At 61.5% G+C, this 14,529-nt stretch overlaps 3 protein-coding genes across 8 annotated transcripts in view; all 3 read left to right on the plus strand.

Moving 5' to 3' along the window:
- Positions 1–3,289, plus strand: part of LRRC4B (leucine rich repeat containing 4B) — a 45,330-nt gene extending 42,041 nt beyond the window's left edge. The window contains exon 3 of the mRNA XM_011965964.1: positions 797–3,289. Within this exon, the coding sequence (XP_011821354.1) occupies positions 797–2,641 (1,845 nt within the window). The 3' untranslated portion in view covers positions 2,642–3,289. The remainder of the gene's footprint in view (positions 1–796) is intronic.
- A 2,172-nt stretch (positions 3,290–5,461) lies between these two features.
- Positions 5,462–8,612, plus strand: ASPDH (aspartate dehydrogenase domain containing). 2 transcript variants are annotated; one of them, XM_011965965.1, is made up of 7 exons: positions 6,275–6,382; positions 6,772–6,916; positions 7,176–7,260; positions 7,377–7,526; positions 7,608–7,828; positions 7,897–8,051; positions 8,439–8,612. In XM_011965965.1, exons 1-7 carry the CDS (start codon positions 6,331–6,333, stop codon positions 8,480–8,482), a joined length of 852 nt encoding a protein of 283 aa, XP_011821355.1. In that variant the 5' UTR covers positions 6,275–6,330; the 3' UTR covers positions 8,483–8,612. The 2 variants fall into 2 exon arrangements, with proteins under 2 accessions (XP_011821356.1, XP_011821355.1); XM_011965966.1 differs by lacking the exons at positions 6,275–6,382; positions 6,772–6,916; positions 7,377–7,526 and adding an exon at positions 5,462–5,685.
- A 246-nt stretch (positions 8,613–8,858) lies between these two features.
- On the plus strand, positions 8,859–13,581 carry JOSD2 (Josephin domain containing 2). Of its 5 annotated transcripts, none has more exons than XM_011965967.1 (5): positions 8,859–9,097; positions 9,763–9,925; positions 11,990–12,115; positions 13,024–13,218; positions 13,324–13,581. In XM_011965967.1, exons 2-5 carry the CDS (start codon positions 9,780–9,782, stop codon positions 13,421–13,423), a joined length of 567 nt encoding a protein of 188 aa, XP_011821357.1. In that variant the 5' UTR covers positions 8,859–9,097; positions 9,763–9,779; the 3' UTR covers positions 13,424–13,581. The 5 variants fall into 5 exon arrangements, with proteins under 5 accessions (XP_011821357.1, XP_011821358.1, XP_011821362.1 ...); XM_011965968.1 differs by having other exon boundaries at positions 9,766–9,925; XM_011965969.1 differs by having other exon boundaries at positions 9,061–9,139.
- Positions 13,582–14,529: the final 948 nt, after the last annotated feature.

Genomic DNA, 14,529 nt, shown 5'->3' on the forward strand with positions numbered 1-14,529 from the left:
TTTTTTTTTTTTTTTGACAGGGTTTTACTTCATTGCCCAGGCTAGAGTGCAGTAGCGTGATCAGAGCTCACTGCAGACTTCCCTTTCCAGGCTCACGCAATCCTCCCACCTCAGCCTCCCTAGTAGCAGGGACAACAGGCACATGCCACCACGCCTGGCTAATTTGTTTATTTTATTTTATTTTATTTTTATTTTTGTAGAGATGGGGTTTATGTGCTGTTGCCCAGTCTGATCTTGATCTCCTGGGCTCAAGTGATCTGCCCACCTCAGCCTCCCAAAGTGCTGGGATTATAGGCATGAGCCACCCCGTGCCTAGTCCCCCAAAATTCTTGAATCCAGTTTTTTTGTTTATTTCTACACAGAGTCTTGCTCTGTTGCCCAGGCAGGAGTGCAGTGGCACTATCTCGGCTCACTGCAAACTTCGCCTCCTGGGTTCAAGTGATTCTCGTGCCTCAGTCTCCCAAGTAGCTGGGATTACAGGCACACGCCACCACACTTGGCTAATTTTTGTATTTTTAGTAGAGACAGGGTTTTACTCGAACTCCTGACCTCAAGTGATCCATCTGCCTCAGCCTCCCAAAGTGCTGCGATTACAGGCGTGAGCCACCGCACCCAGCCTTGACTCCAGTTTTAACTTCGTAAGAAACTCATCAAACCATGTTGCAATGTGGTCGTACTGTCACAGCACAGCACGGGAGATCCAGCCACCCGACCCCGCCTGCTCCCGGGACCTTGGTGATCCCCCCACGGCCCTTGTCAGTATCTCCATGACTGATCCGTGTCTCCCTCTCCCCAGGTGATCCGGACGGACACGTTCAAGCACTTGCGGCACCTGGAGATTCTGCAGCTGAGCAAGAACCTGGTTCGCAAGATCGAGGTGGGTGCCTTCAACGGGCTGCCCAGCCTCAACACGCTGGAGCTTTTTGACAACCGGCTGACCACGGTGCCCACGCAGGCCTTCGAGTACCTGTCCAAGCTGCGGGAGCTCTGGCTGCGCAACAACCCCATCGAGAGCATCCCCTCGTACGCCTTCAACCGCGTGCCCTCGCTGCGGCGCCTGGACCTGGGCGAGCTCAAGCGGCTGGAGTACATCTCGGAGGCGGCCTTCGAGGGGCTGGTCAACCTGCGCTACCTCAACCTGGGCATGTGCAACCTCAAGGACATCCCCAACCTGACGGCCCTGGTGCGCCTGGAGGAGCTGGAGCTGTCGGGCAACCGGCTGGACCTGATCCGCCCGGGCTCCTTCCAGGGTCTCACCAGTCTGCGCAAGCTGTGGCTCATGCACGCCCAGGTAGCCACCATCGAGCGCAACGCCTTCGACGACCTCAAGTCGCTGGAGGAGCTCAACCTGTCCCACAACAACCTGATGTCGCTGCCCCACGACCTCTTCACGCCCCTGCACCGCCTCGAGCGCGTGCACCTCAACCACAACCCCTGGCATTGCAACTGCGACGTGCTCTGGCTGAGCTGGTGGCTCAAAGAGACGGTGCCCAGCAACACGACGTGCTGCGCCCGCTGTCATGCGCCCGCCGGCCTCAAGGGGCGCTACATTGGGGAGCTGGACCAGTCGCATTTCACCTGCTACGCGCCCGTCATCGTGGAGCCGCCCACTGACCTCAACGTCACCGAGGGCATGGCTGCCGAGCTCAAATGCCGCACGGGCACCTCCATGACCTCCGTCAACTGGCTGACGCCCAACGGCACCCTCATGACCCACGGCTCCTACCGCGTGCGCATCTCCGTCCTGCATGACGGCACGCTCAACTTCACCAACGTCACCGTGCAGGACACGGGCCAGTACACGTGCATGGTGACGAACTCGGCCGGCAACACCACCGCCTCGGCCACGCTCAACGTCTCGGCCGTGGACCCCGTGGCGGCCGGGGGCACCGGCGGCGGCGGGGGCGGCCCTGGGGGCGGTGGTGGTGTTGGAGGGGGCAGTGGCGGCTACACCTACTTCACCACGGTGACCGTGGAGACCCTGGAGACGCAGCCCGGAGAGGAGGCCCTGCAGCCGCGGGGGACGGAGAAGGAACCGCCGGGGCCCACGACGGACGGTGTCTGGGGCGGGGGCCGGCCCGGGGACGCGGCCGGTCCTGCCTCGTCGTCTACCACGGCACCCGCCCCGCGCTCCTCGCGGCCCACGGAGAAGGCGTTCACGGTGCCCATCACGGATGTGACGGAGAACGCCCTCAAGGACCTGGACGACGTCATGAAGACCACCAAGATCATCATTGGCTGCTTCGTGGCCATCACGTTCATGGCCGCGGTGATGCTCGTGGCCTTCTACAAGCTGCGCAAGCAGCACCAGCTCCACAAGCACCACGGGCCCACGCGCACCGTGGAGATCATCAACGTGGAGGACGAGCTGCCCGCCGCCTCGGCCGTGTCCGTGGCCGCCGCGGCCGCCGTGGCCGGTGGGGGTGGCGTGGGCGGGGACAGCCACCTGGCCCTGCCCGCTCTGGAGCGAGACCACCTCAACCACCACCACTACGTGGCTGCCGCCTTCAAGGCGCACTACAGCAGCAACCCCAGCGGCGGGGGCTGCGGGGGCAAAGGCCCGCCCGGCCTCAACTCCATCCACGAACCTCTGCTCTTCAAGAGCGGCTCCAAGGAGAACGTGCAAGAGACGCAGATCTGAGGCGGTGGGGCCTGGCGGGCAAGGGGCATGGAGCCCCCCACCCCGGTCCCAGCCTGACCGGGACCCCTCCCTCCCACAGCCCAGCCCACCTTCTGGGACCATGCAGGGAATTGGGGAGAGGTGGCTTCCAGCCCCATCTGGGGCTCGGACCCCTAGTGAGGACAGGGTGGGGCTCCAGGAACGGAGTCTCTGGGGTCCTCGGCTCACCCCCGCCAATCCCCGGTGACGGGAGGGGACGTGGGACCCAGGAGAAGTGGCGTTTCCTCCTCGCGCTCCGCGTTTCCTCCTCGCTCTCCCGACCAAGCGTTCCCGGCCCGCCGCCTTCCAGGAGAGACAGGAGCTTTTTCCAGGGGTGTCCTTTCCCCTCGGCCCCAGACACCCTCCTTTTACGGTTCAGTTTTTGCAGTTTGACGCCCGTCCCTCCCTCCCACTCCTCCGCCCTCAAAACTGAAGAGATGGACACGTCGCCAGAGCTCCCGGCCGGCGGCCCCTGTCGTCGGCAGAGGGTGGCAGCCTCCACCCGCCCCAGCCCCACCTGCCCCACAGACACTTTTGATACTGAAGGGAGGTTTGCGTCAACGACTACCTGCTCTGTAATTACTTTAAAAAAAAAACATGGAAAAAGTAAAAAAATATTTTTTTCGGTCATGAAAGCACGGAGGAGAGAAAACAAAGTGAATGCGGGTGGGGGCGGAAGGAGAGGCTGGAGAGCCAGCCTCGCAGCCCCGTTGGGAGGGTGGGCCCCGCACACCTCCGGGTGGTCTTAGGCCCTTCAGCCTTCACGCTGGAGACCCCAGAGAAGGTCTGATTCCCTCTCCTCCTAAACTCCTCCCCTAGCACCGCCACGCCACACCCAAACCCGGGTGGGAACTTAGAACAAAGGAAATCTATAGTCCCACAGTCCCGGAGGCTGGATGTGATCAAAGTGCCAGGTGGACCAGGCTCTCTCTGAAACCTGGGGGTACCTCGGGGGGCTTCCTGCCTCGCCAGCTTCTGGTGGCCCCAGGCTGTCCTGGCTGGTGGCTGTATTATATCACCCCAGTCTTCCAGCGCCTGCCCCTGTAGCCTCTCATCTCTTCCCTCTGTGTGCGTCTGTGTCCAACTCCCCCGCCTTTTTTTTTTTTTTTTTTTAATTGAGATGGAGTTTCATTCTTGTCGCCCAGGCTGGAGTGCAGTGGCACAATCTTGGCTCACTGCAACCTCTGCTTCTCAGCTTCAAGTGATTCTCCTGCCTCAGCCTCCCAAGTAGCTGGCATTACAGGCATGCGCCACCACGCCTGGCTAAATTTTGTATTTTTAGTAGAGACCGGTTTCACCACATTGACCAGGCTGCTTTCAAACTCCTAACCTCAGGTGATCCACTCGCCTCGGCCTCTCAAAGTGCTCGATTACAGGCATGAGTCACCGTGCCTGACTTTTTTTTTTTTTTTTTTTTTGAGACAGAGTCTCGCTCTGTTGTCCACGCTGGAGTGCAGCGGCACAATTTCAGCGCACCAAAGCCTCTGCCTCCCAGGCTCAAGTGAATCTCCTCCCTCAGCCCCCTGAGTAGCTAGGATTACACGCGCCTACCATTACACCCAACTAATTTTTGTACTTTTAGTACAGAAGGGGTTTCACCATGTTGGCCAGGTGACCTGAACTCCTGACCTGAAGTGATCCACCTGCTTCAGCCTCCCAAAGTGCTGGGATTATAGGTGTGAGCCACTGCAGCCTGCCTAACCTCCCCTCTTACAAGGACAGAGGGCAGACTGGACCAGGAGCCTCCACCTCCAGTATAACCTCAGCTCCATCCTTGGCAAAAACCCAATTCCCAAATAAGGTCCCATTCTGAGGCCCTGGAGGTCAGGACTTCTGTGCTTCCCTTTCTGGGCGACAATCCAACCCACAACAGGGCCCAATCCAGAGTGTCTCCACTGCAGACCTCAGGGCTGCTCCGGAAGATGGGCGCTGAAGGGGAGGGAGGCCAAGTGGGAGGCTGGGGCTGTGGCCTCGGGCACAGGAGCTGTATTTCTGGCCTGTTCAGTGGGAGGCTGGAGGGCCGGATCGGGTGGGCCTGGGGCATCAGGGGCTCCACAGTGCCGCCCAGAAGGGCAGGAACAGAGCCCTCAGAGAGCAGGGAGCAAGCCCCGAGCAGGCCGGGGGGGTTGCCAGCACAGTGGGCAGTTGAGGGGATTGGGGGAGGGGTGATGATGTCTCTTGCAGGGGTCAAGGCGCCTGAGTTGCAGCTCCTGGAGGGCTGGGGCTGGCCGGGGCTGCCATCTCACGCCACTGAGGGAGGCACAGGGAGTGACAGAGCCATGCAGGGCCTTCTAGCACCTTCCCACGCTGAGGTGGCTTCGGGGACACAGCCCTGAGGACGCACAGGCCTGCGCCCAGCCCCCTTCTCCCCTCGCAGTGACCCAGCCTGGGCTCCGTACACGGCAGCTATGGGCACTGTGGGGACACTCAGGCCCCAGAAGGAGTCAGAAGGTGGGGATGGCGGGAGGCCCCCACTTCCATGAGGTGCCTGGCCCCTGCCCCCTTCCTGGATCTCTCTACACCCAGGCATCTTATCTCCCCCACACCCGGGGCTCCTGGCCCTGGAAGTCAGTTCCTCCTTTATCAGCAGCAGCAGCCTCTGGGCGCCGTGTCAGGGTTTTGGCCCCTCTCTGTCTGCGTCTGTCTCCTCTCTCCTCCTGTCAACTTGGGGCTCTCACCACCCGGTGCCCGTCCCCCCACCCCATGCTCCCGTTCACGCTCTCTTTCTCTCCAGCCTCTTTCCAGCGCCAATCCTGGTTGCCATGGAAACACTGCAGCGGGTACCAGGTGGTGGCTGGGGGCAGGGAGCCCGCGCTGCCGCAGCCTGCGCCATTTCCGATGCCAGGCACCCTCGAGGCACAGTGGCTGGGGCTCGTGTTGGGGGTGCTTGGCCTCTCCAGGCCTCGAAGGCTTCTCCTGGGCTGATGCAAGCTGGGGAACAGGAGGGACGGACGTGGGAGTGAGAATGTCACATGGGAGGCAGCTGGTGGCACGATGGGGGACAGAGTGAAAGGTGGCAAGTCAAGGTGAACCGAAGGATGATCAGAGCGGAGGGAGGCTGTGGACGGGGGCGGAGGCTGCAGGAAGGGGACCGTGCTGCGGGGCTAGGGAGATTGGACCCGCTGAGGCAAGGGCACATCGAGGAGAAGCTGCAACCAGGGCTCCCGCTGCCTCCGGGAGGGCTGGGGGCACGGCCAGCTTGAAGCCTCCCTCAGACCTTGGCCACCTGAGGACGAGGAGGAGAGGTGTGCGCGAGGGGACAGAGCCCAGAGTCCCTGTCACCATCTCTTCTCCCCACCCAAAGCAAGATGCAGTTTCCATGACAACCTGGCCAGCCAGATAGGGGGCAGGGGACTGCAGAGGAAATTTTCCACATCAGCAGGGAGCAAGAAGGGTGTGCTATAGGGGAAAGGGGGGCACACAGGGCTCCCGGAACCCCCGGTCACCGTGATCACTGTGCCGGGCCCAGGAAAGTGGACAGAGTACAGGGAAGGGTTGTCCCGCCTCCACTCCAGCAGGCCCATGCCCCCACACTGGGTCTGCGGGGCAGGGGGAACACTGAGCCCAGAGGCTCAAGGGTCAGATGTCCAAAGAGCAGCAGCTGCCCAGGCCTCGTGCAGGGGGCAGCCAGCAGCCCAGGGAGCCGGGCCACAGACACCACACTCAGGGCCATGGCCGACAAGGGCCCATGGAGGGTGGGCGTGGTGGGCTACGGCCGCCTCGGTGAGTCCATGACCATCCTGGGCCTCCTTCCCCAAGCCCCTTCCTAAAGCCCCCAAGGCTCTCTGCCCTCCACAGACACTTTTCTCTGTCTCCATCTGCCGCTAGCTGTGTCTGTGGGTCTGCCCACCGCAACCCCACCCCGAGTCTCTGTCCTCTCCGTCTCTGTCTCCCTTCTCTCAGGGCCCCTCCCCCCCACATCTGAGTCTGTCCCCACCTCCTCTCTCTCTGGGCCTGTGTCCTCCTGTCCCTCTGAATCTCTGCCCCCGGCCCCATCTGTCTCCCCGAGTCTCTGTCCTCACCTCCTCTCTCTAAGCCTCTGTTCCCCACTCTCTCTGGGCCTCTGTCCCCCTCTCTCTGGATCTCTAGCCCTCTCCTTTCCTTCTCCTCAGGACAGTCCCTCGTCTCCCGCCTGTTGGCTCAGGGACCAGAACTTGGCCTAGAACTTGTTTTTGTCTGGAATCGTGACCCAGGACGAATGGCAGGGAGCGTGCCCCCTTCCCTGCAGCTCCAGAAGCTTGCTGCCCTGGGGGAAAGGTCAGTGACCTTGCCATGAGTGAGTGGAGCTCCCTGAAGCTCCTGTCCTGGCCCTCTTAGCCACTGTGTGATCTCAGGGATTCCCTGACCCTCTCTGGGCCTTGGTTCAAGCAAATGTGAAACGGGACGAGCCCATTCATCTCATTTCTCCTCCAGGCCAGGGAAAAGAGGGGCAGCCCTCAGTAGACTCAGAGGGAACTTTGGGAAGAAGAGGCCTAATACGTCTCCAAGACCCTGTGCCTTCTTTCCCCTCTCCCAGGCACCCTGATCTGGTTGTGGAAGTGGCCCATCCCAAAATAATCCATGAATCTGGGGCACAAATCCTGCGCCATGCCAATCTCCTGGTAAGCCCCACCCCAACCATTCACACACAGCCCTACCCCTTGTGTCTTGGTCTCACCCCACCCTAAAGTGGATATCCTTCCCTGACCTCAACCCTCTCCTCCTTCATCCACCCCAGGTGGGGTCCCCCTCAGCTCTAAGCGACCAGACCACAGAGCGGCAGCTCTTGGAGGCCTCACAGCACTGGAACCATGCCGTGTTTGTGGCCCGAGGGGCCCTGTGGGGCACCGAGGACATCACGAGATTGGATGCAGCTGGGGACCTCCGGGTGAGGACCTGCTGGGCTCCCCAGGAACCAGGGGAGGCCTGCAAAGACCCCACTCCCCCTAACCTGGACTCTTGCTTCCAGAGCCTTCGTGTCACCATGGCCACACACCCCGATGGCTTCCGGCTCGAGGGACCCCTGGCTGCAGCCCACAGCACCGGGCCTCGCACTGTGCTCTACGAAGGCCCTGTCCGTGGGCTCTGCCCCTTTGCCCCCCGAAATTCCAACACCATGGCGGCGGCTGCCCTGGCTGCCCCCAGCCTGGGCTTCGATGGGGTGACTGCTGTGCTTGTGGCTGATCTCAGGTGAGCAGAGTGAGCAGGGTGTTGGGCTGAGTCCAGGCTAACCAGACTGACCGCCCCACTTGTCCCAGCCTCACGGACATGCACGTGGTGGATGTAGAGCTGAGCGGACACCCGGGCCCCACAGGCCGAAGCTTTGCTGTGCACACCCACAGAGAGAACCCTGCCGAGCCAGGCGCGGTAACCGGCTCCGCCACCGTCACGGCCTTCTGGCGGAGCCTCCTGGGTGCGGCCAGGCCCCTCTCCCCCGGCCCTGGGCTCCTGTGTTCTGCAGAGCTTAGGGATCCCGGGCTCTCGCTAGTTCTGCAGCTCTGGTTCTGTATTTGTTGACCTTTATTTCTGACCTTTATTTCCTTAACCTCTGTCCACGACTTGGAATCCTGGCACCGTAGATGTCTCCATCTCTGTCCGCGTCCCCTCTCTGAGTCTCTGTGCCCGCCTCTGATGAGGACTCTCTCTGTCTGTGTCCACCCCCAGGGCTCTGTCCCGCTCTCTCTGGGTCTTCCTCCACCGCCCCCCAGGCCTGTCCCCTCCTCCCACCATTGCCTCCCCCAGGTGTCTGTCTCCTCATCTCTCCTCTGTCTCACTCGCTCATTCCCCTCTCTCCCCGCAGCCTGCTGCCAGCTCCCCTCCAGGCCGGGGATCCATCTCTGCTGAGAAGCCTTCTCCCTCCCGAGACGAGATCATCTTACTGGCCTCTCACTACCACTATCCCACCCCTGCCTTGCCCCACTTCCCCAGGATCTCCCTTCTGACTCAGTAAAGATCACCGCTGTCTCCCCCTGCACCGCCTGGCGTCCCTGGTCCCTGTTTTCCTTCTGTGACGTCACGCTGCGTCTGCGCACCGCGCATGACGCCATCGCAGGGGGCGACCGCCCACGAGAGCGCGGCGCCGGGAAGCTATCGCGAGAGCGTACGCACTATATTTCCTAGAAGCTCTGAGCGGTAGTGGGCGCGGCCGTACGCGAAGGGAGGGCATCTGAGGCACACTTCCGGGACTTGCTGCGGAGCCCGACGGAAGTTGTAGTGCAGCATTTTCTAGGCCCGACGGCGGACTTCAAGGCCGCGCGGCCCGGGCGTTCGCTGGGGAGGAGGGGTCCCGCGGGGCCCCACGGGAGTCGTAGTCCGGCGCGCAGGGATCACCGGGAGCTGTAGTCCGTCCCGCCTGCCCAGTCAGCGCGGTGCTGCCCGCCCCGCACTCGGAGCACAGAGCCGCAACCCAGGAAGGGGATGCGGAAGCCCTTGGCTCGGTGGAGCGGAGAGGCAGGCGGGGTGAGGGGCGTTGCCAGGCAAAGGGCGAGCGCCGTGGTTGGGGTGCGTGTCGGTGAAGGGCTCCATTCCTTGGTGTCCGGGGAAGGGGCCTGGTTGCCGGGTATAGGAAAAGGAACTCCTGTTGCTTAGTGACTGGGGAGGGGGCCCCGTTGCCAGGTGACAAGAGCAGAGAGCCTGGCTGCTTCACGACCGGGGAAGGGTAGTCTTCTGTTGCTAGGAGACCGGAGGGGACCCTATCACCTAGAGACAGGGGAGGAGGACTCTCTATTGCTAGGTGCTCGGAGGACAGACTTTGTTACCTAGTGCCGTGGGGAAGGGGCTCTGTTGCTAGGTAACCACAGAGCGCCCGGTTACCTAGGGACAGGGGAGGCGGGTTCCTCTGTTGCTAGGTGACCATGATAGGCACCCTTTTACTTAGAGACCTGGTGGGGGTGGTTCTCTGTTGCTAGGGGAGCAGAGGAGACAGCCTTTTTCGTAGGAATAGGAAGAGGGGATGGAGGGACGTGTACTGTCAGGAGACCCAGGGAGCGGGGTCAGGGGCCCAGTGTCCTCCCGGGCTGCCCGGAGCCCCAGCTCAATCAATGGCGATGCCCCAAAGGCCTGCTGGGAGGTTGGAGCTCTAGATCCCGGGCCCCTGAGGACCTTCTTCCCCTCCCAACCCCCAGCAGGAGCCGAGGACGGCATGTCCCAGGCCCCGGGAGCACAGCCGAGCCCACCCTCTGTGTACCACGAACGGCAGCGCCTGGAGCTATGTGCCGTCCACGCCCTCAACAACGTTCTGCAGCAGCAGCTCTTTAGCCAGGAGGCTGCCGATGAGATCTGCAAGAGGTGACCGTCACCCACCCCGGCCCCTGGAGCAGCAGGGCTCTGACACAGCCACCCACCTGGGTCTCGCCACCAAGCAGGCGCTGAGCCTGGGGGCTTTCTTCTGTCCCCAGCTCACTTGCCTAAGCCAGACGCTGGGACTCCGGGGAGATGTTGCCTCCTGTGCCTGTCTGTCAATATGGCCTCAGCCCCAGCCAGGCCCCAATCCGGTGGTCCTTTCTTTCTTTAGAGACAACGTCTGGCTGTGCTGCTCAGGCTGGTCTTGAACTCCTGAGCTTGTGATCCTCACACCTCAGCCTCCCCAGTAGCTGGGATTACAGGCTCACTCAGTTTCAGGCATCTCTTATCTGGGCCCTGTCACAGCTCTCCAGTCCATCCTAAACACGCCCCCGCCCTACTCAGGGCCCTCCTGATAGCAGACGCTGAGCCTGCCTCTGCAGCTTCAGCCCTCACAGCCCCCCTCAAACCAGACTCTCCACTCCCGTGAGCCCTCCTGTGCAGCCTCTGGGCTTCCAGGTACTTCTTTCTGCCTGGTGTGGCTTCCTTCTCTGCCAGCACGGAATGTTCCTCTTCACTATTCATGATGTCCAACCTCGCTCCTTGGCCGGGTGCAGTGGCTCACGTCTGTAATCCCAACACTTTGGGAGGCCGAGGCAGGTGGATCACTTGAAGTCAGGAGTTCCAGACCAGCCTGGCCAACAGGGCAAAACCCTGTCTCTACTAAAAAATTAAAAAAAAAATTAGCTGGGCGTGGTGGCACACGTCTGTAGTCCCAGCTACTCTGGAGGCTGAGGTGAGAGAATTGCTTGAACCTGGGAGATGGAGGTTTCAGTGAGCCAGGCAACAGAGCAAGACTGTGTCTCAAAAAAACAAACAAACAAACAAAAATCCATCCTTTATCATCTCTTACTCCCTCCTCTCTGTCCCCACGTCCCTGGCCCCAGCTCAGGCCTGATCCTCTCCTGCCCAACCTGCCCGTGGCCTCCAGTCTGTCCCTGCCTTCAGTCCCCACTGATCCTAGAGTCTTTCTACACCTGGAGATGGGCCTGCCTCTCCTGTCTCTTGCTCAAAGCCGCCTCTGGCTGCTGGACATCCTGAGTCCCAGCCCCTCAGACTGATCATTATGGTATTTATTCATCTCCTCTGTCGTTCAGAACAAGGACCCACCAGCTCTTTCATACCAAAGCCATGTTGGAGACCCTGAGATGACTCAGACTCAAGTGCCAGCCTGAGGGTGGCGAGGGAAACACACACACACAAGCCTTTTCCTCCCATGCCCTGCCTGCCCAGGGCCCAGATAGGGAGCAGAGGTGCAGCTGTTCAGAGGCAGGGCCCAGAGACAAGTGGTGACAGGCGGAAGAGCCTTCCTGGGCAGGGGAAGAGCTGGAGGAAAGGTTGGCAGGGGTGGGGCGGGGGGCGGTGGGCACCGGGGATGTGGCTGGGGCCAGGGGGCCAGGAAGGAGGGTGCTGAGGCTCTGAGGTGAAGCCACCAGGGCCAGACCACGCAGGGCCTTGTGGGACTCTGTCCTGGGGGAAATGAGGCAGCAGAGTGGGCTGTGAGCAGGGCAGTGGTGAGGGCAACGCCATGGGAGAAGCAAGCAGTGTTAAATGAGGGTGATGCGGGCAGCTGTCATCGTTGAGGTAGCTCAGTTCACTGGGGGAGCCCAGACAGGGCGCCGACCCAGCCTGAAGGTCAGGAGTCTCCTCTCAGAGGATCTGACATCTGAGGCGGGTCTTCAAGGACAGAGGAAGGGACTGGCGGAGGGACAGGGACTTTGTCCAGGGCGCTGGGGAGCTATGGGAGAGCTGTGAGCAGGGGAGGGCCAGGGCCACGTGGGAATGGACTGGAGGGAGGCTGGAGGCTGGGGGAGAAGACAGAGCCCAACTGGGGCCTTGGGGACAGGGCAGAGTTGGGGCAGGAGAGACAGGACTTGAGGGTGGATGAGTTGTGGGGTCTGAAGCGGGGAGAGTCAAAGGCTGAGGCAACTTGTGGCCCCTGGCACCCCCATTTTGTGGGGCGGCCTTTCCACGGGTCCCCAGCTAAACCCTGGCCACCCCCACTACCAGGTTGGCCCCAGACTCCCGGCTGAACCCTCATCGCAGCCTCCTGGGCACCGGCAACTATGACGTCAACGTGATCATGGCCGCTCTGCAGGGGCTGGGCCTGGCCGCCGTGTGGTGGGACAGGAGGAGGTAGGCCCCAGAGCCGCACAGCACATCCTAGGCCGGGCACAGAGGGCACCCTGTCGTGTGAGCCTGTTGGGGGGTCAGGGAGGGGAATGTGGCCGGGGGGCTGGCATGAATGCGGGAAGGCTGGCGCTGATGGGTTAGTGGGGGAGATCAGGCGGTCGACAGGCTGAGACGCTGGGTGGATGATGGTTACCGGGTGAATGCTGAGTAGGTGGTTGGATGTGTTGGGTGAGGGGGAGTGAGGGGATTGGGTGTTCATGGTCAGTGGACAACACACAGGAGGCTGGGGAGTTGGGTGGATGAATGGGAGGTTTTGATGGCTGGCTGGCCAGTGGCCAGGTGTGTGGCTGGTGGATGAGGGGTAGACCAATGGCAGGTGGGCCAAGAGTGGGTGAGGACTGGGGGCATGGTGAGTCCACTGTTGGGTGAATGGCTGGCTGGGTGGTGGCTGGGTGGTGGACAGTAGATGGCTAGTTGGATGGTGATGGTGGCGGGGAGGTGAATGCATAGATGGAGGTGAGCGTGTGAATTGTTGTTGGGAAGTTGGCTGGTGGCTGGGAGGCCCGGTGGGGTGGGCGGATCATGCCTGGATCCTGGGTGGCTGTGTGAGGAGTAAGTTGGTGGGTGGGTGGCTGGACAGACAGGGTGATAGTGGTTGGTGAAGGGCCGATGTGAGTTGGGTGAATGGTGGGTGGATGGGTGGGAGGTCTGGTTGGGCGGCTGCATGGGTGGGAGGTTTGAGTGGGCGGGTGAACGGAGAGTGTTGGGAACCAGAGTGGCTGATTAAGGAACACCTCTGGGTGGGCTCAGGAGGCCCCCACCGCCGCCAGCCTGGGCCCCACATGGTCAGCCACATTTCACCGGTGGGCAGAGCAGGCCCTGATGGCGGTGTCCCCTCCCTGCCCGCACAGGCCCCTGTCCCAGCTGGCCCTGCCCCAGGTGCTGGGACTAATCCTGAACCTGCCCTCGCCCGTGTCTCTGGGGCTGCTGTCACTGCCGCTACGCCGGCGGCACTGGGTGGCCCTGCGCCAGGTGGATGGCATCTACTACAACCTGGACTCCAAGCTGCGGGCGCCCGAGGCCCTGGGGGACGAGGACGGAGTCAGGTGAGCCCCGCAGAGGTGATTCCAAGACCAGGGGCCTGAAACCCCACTCCCCAGAGGGAATGCCCAGGCTGGCTGAGCCTCAGTCTCCCCATTTCTCCCACCCAGGGCCTTCCTGGCGACTGCGCTGGCCCAGGGCCTGTGTGAGGTGCTGCTGGTGGTGACCAAGGAGGTGGAGGAGAAGGGCTGCTGGCTTCGGACAGACTGATCTCAGCTGACCGTCGGCGCCCACAGCACAGTCCCTGCGCGTCCCCCTCTGACTGTGCACACTGCGTGCCTGGGAAAGGCCTGGGGAGGCCTGCCCCCTCCCCACACCCCTGCTCCCCACTGCCGCTGCTGCCTCAATAAATCTGCTGATTTTCTGCCGCCTGGCCTGTGTCTGACTGCCCCGCCCTTCTGGGGCCCCTTCCACTCAGTCACTCCCACTTCTCTGACCGGCCAGACACCCTGGTGGGTGGGGCTGAGAGCCCAGGAGCCCTCCTGGTTCTCTGCCGCCTCATGCCAATTGCTCACCGCTGGGCCTCAGCTTCCTCATCAGTGACACAGCAGAAAACAGTACAAGTCCGTGCCCCTGGGGCTCACGCTCCTCCGGTGCTGGAGAGAGACCAGTGGCGAACGAATGCGTTTGATCTGGGTTCCACGGGGGTACTTGCTAAGGAGAAAGCAGGTGTTTACTTCTTTATTCGATTGATTGAGACAGTGTCTCACTCTGTCACCCAGGCTGGATTGCAGTGGGTCAATCACAGCTCACTGTAGCCTTGAACTCCTGGGCTCAGGTGATCCTCCCACCTCAGCCTCCCAAGTAGCTGGGACCACAGGTGCCATACCTGACTACTTTCTTTAAATTGTTTTGTAGAGATGGGATCTTGCTCTGTTACCCAGGCTGGTCTTGAACCCCTGACCTCAAGCAATCTGCCTGCCTCGGCTTCCCAAAGTGCTAGGATTACAGGCGTGAGCCACCGTGCCTGAGTTTACTTCTTGACTCTCCATTCTATTCCATTGATTGGTAGGTGGGCAGAACAGTGGCCCCAAAGATGTCCACGCCCTGGCCAGATGTGGTGCCTCATGCCTGTAACCACAGTGCTTTGGGAGGCTGAGGTCCACAGTATGAGACCAGCCTGGGCAACATAGCAAGACCCTGTCTCTACAAAAAACAAAAATTAAAAATAAGTGGGATGTGAGGCCGGTGGCTCACGTCTGTAATCTCAGCACTCTGGGAGGCCGAGGTGGATGGATCACCTGAGGTCAAGAGTTCAAGACTGGCCGGGCACAGTGCTCATGCCTGTAATCCCAACACTTTGGCATGCACCTGGC

Source organism: Mandrillus leucophaeus, unplaced genomic scaffold (assembly GCF_000951045.1).
Source record: "Mandrillus leucophaeus isolate KB7577 unplaced genomic scaffold, Mleu.le_1.0 Scaffold74, whole genome shotgun sequence".
Classification (NCBI taxonomy): Eukaryota; Metazoa; Chordata; class Mammalia; order Primates; family Cercopithecidae; genus Mandrillus; species Mandrillus leucophaeus.

What these genes read in the sequence shown, in the direction of transcription:
- ASPDH (XM_011965965.1), top strand. Translation starts at nt 6,331, where the DNA reads ATGGCCGACAAGGGCCCATGGAGGGTGGGCGTGGTGGGCTACGGCCGC. An exon ending in GGTGGGCTACGGCCGCCTCG is followed by an intron (nt 6,383 to 6,771) that starts GTGAGTCCATGA and finishes CCTTCTCCTCAG; the next exon opens with GACAGTCCCTCGTCTCCCGC. An exon ending in GTGCTTGTGGCTGATCTCAG is followed by an intron (nt 7,829 to 7,896) that starts GTGAGCAGAGTG and finishes CACTTGTCCCAG; the next exon opens with CCTCACGGACATGCACGTGG.
- JOSD2 (XM_011965967.1), top strand. Translation starts at nt 9,780, where the DNA reads ATGTCCCAGGCCCCGGGAGCACAGCCGAGCCCACCCTCTGTGTACCAC. An exon ending in GCCGATGAGATCTGCAAGAG is followed by an intron (nt 9,926 to 11,989) that starts GTGACCGTCACC and finishes CCCCACTACCAG; the next exon opens with GTTGGCCCCAGACTCCCGGC. An exon ending in GTGTGGTGGGACAGGAGGAG is followed by an intron (nt 12,116 to 13,023) that starts GTAGGCCCCAGA and finishes CTGCCCGCACAG; the next exon opens with GCCCCTGTCCCAGCTGGCCC.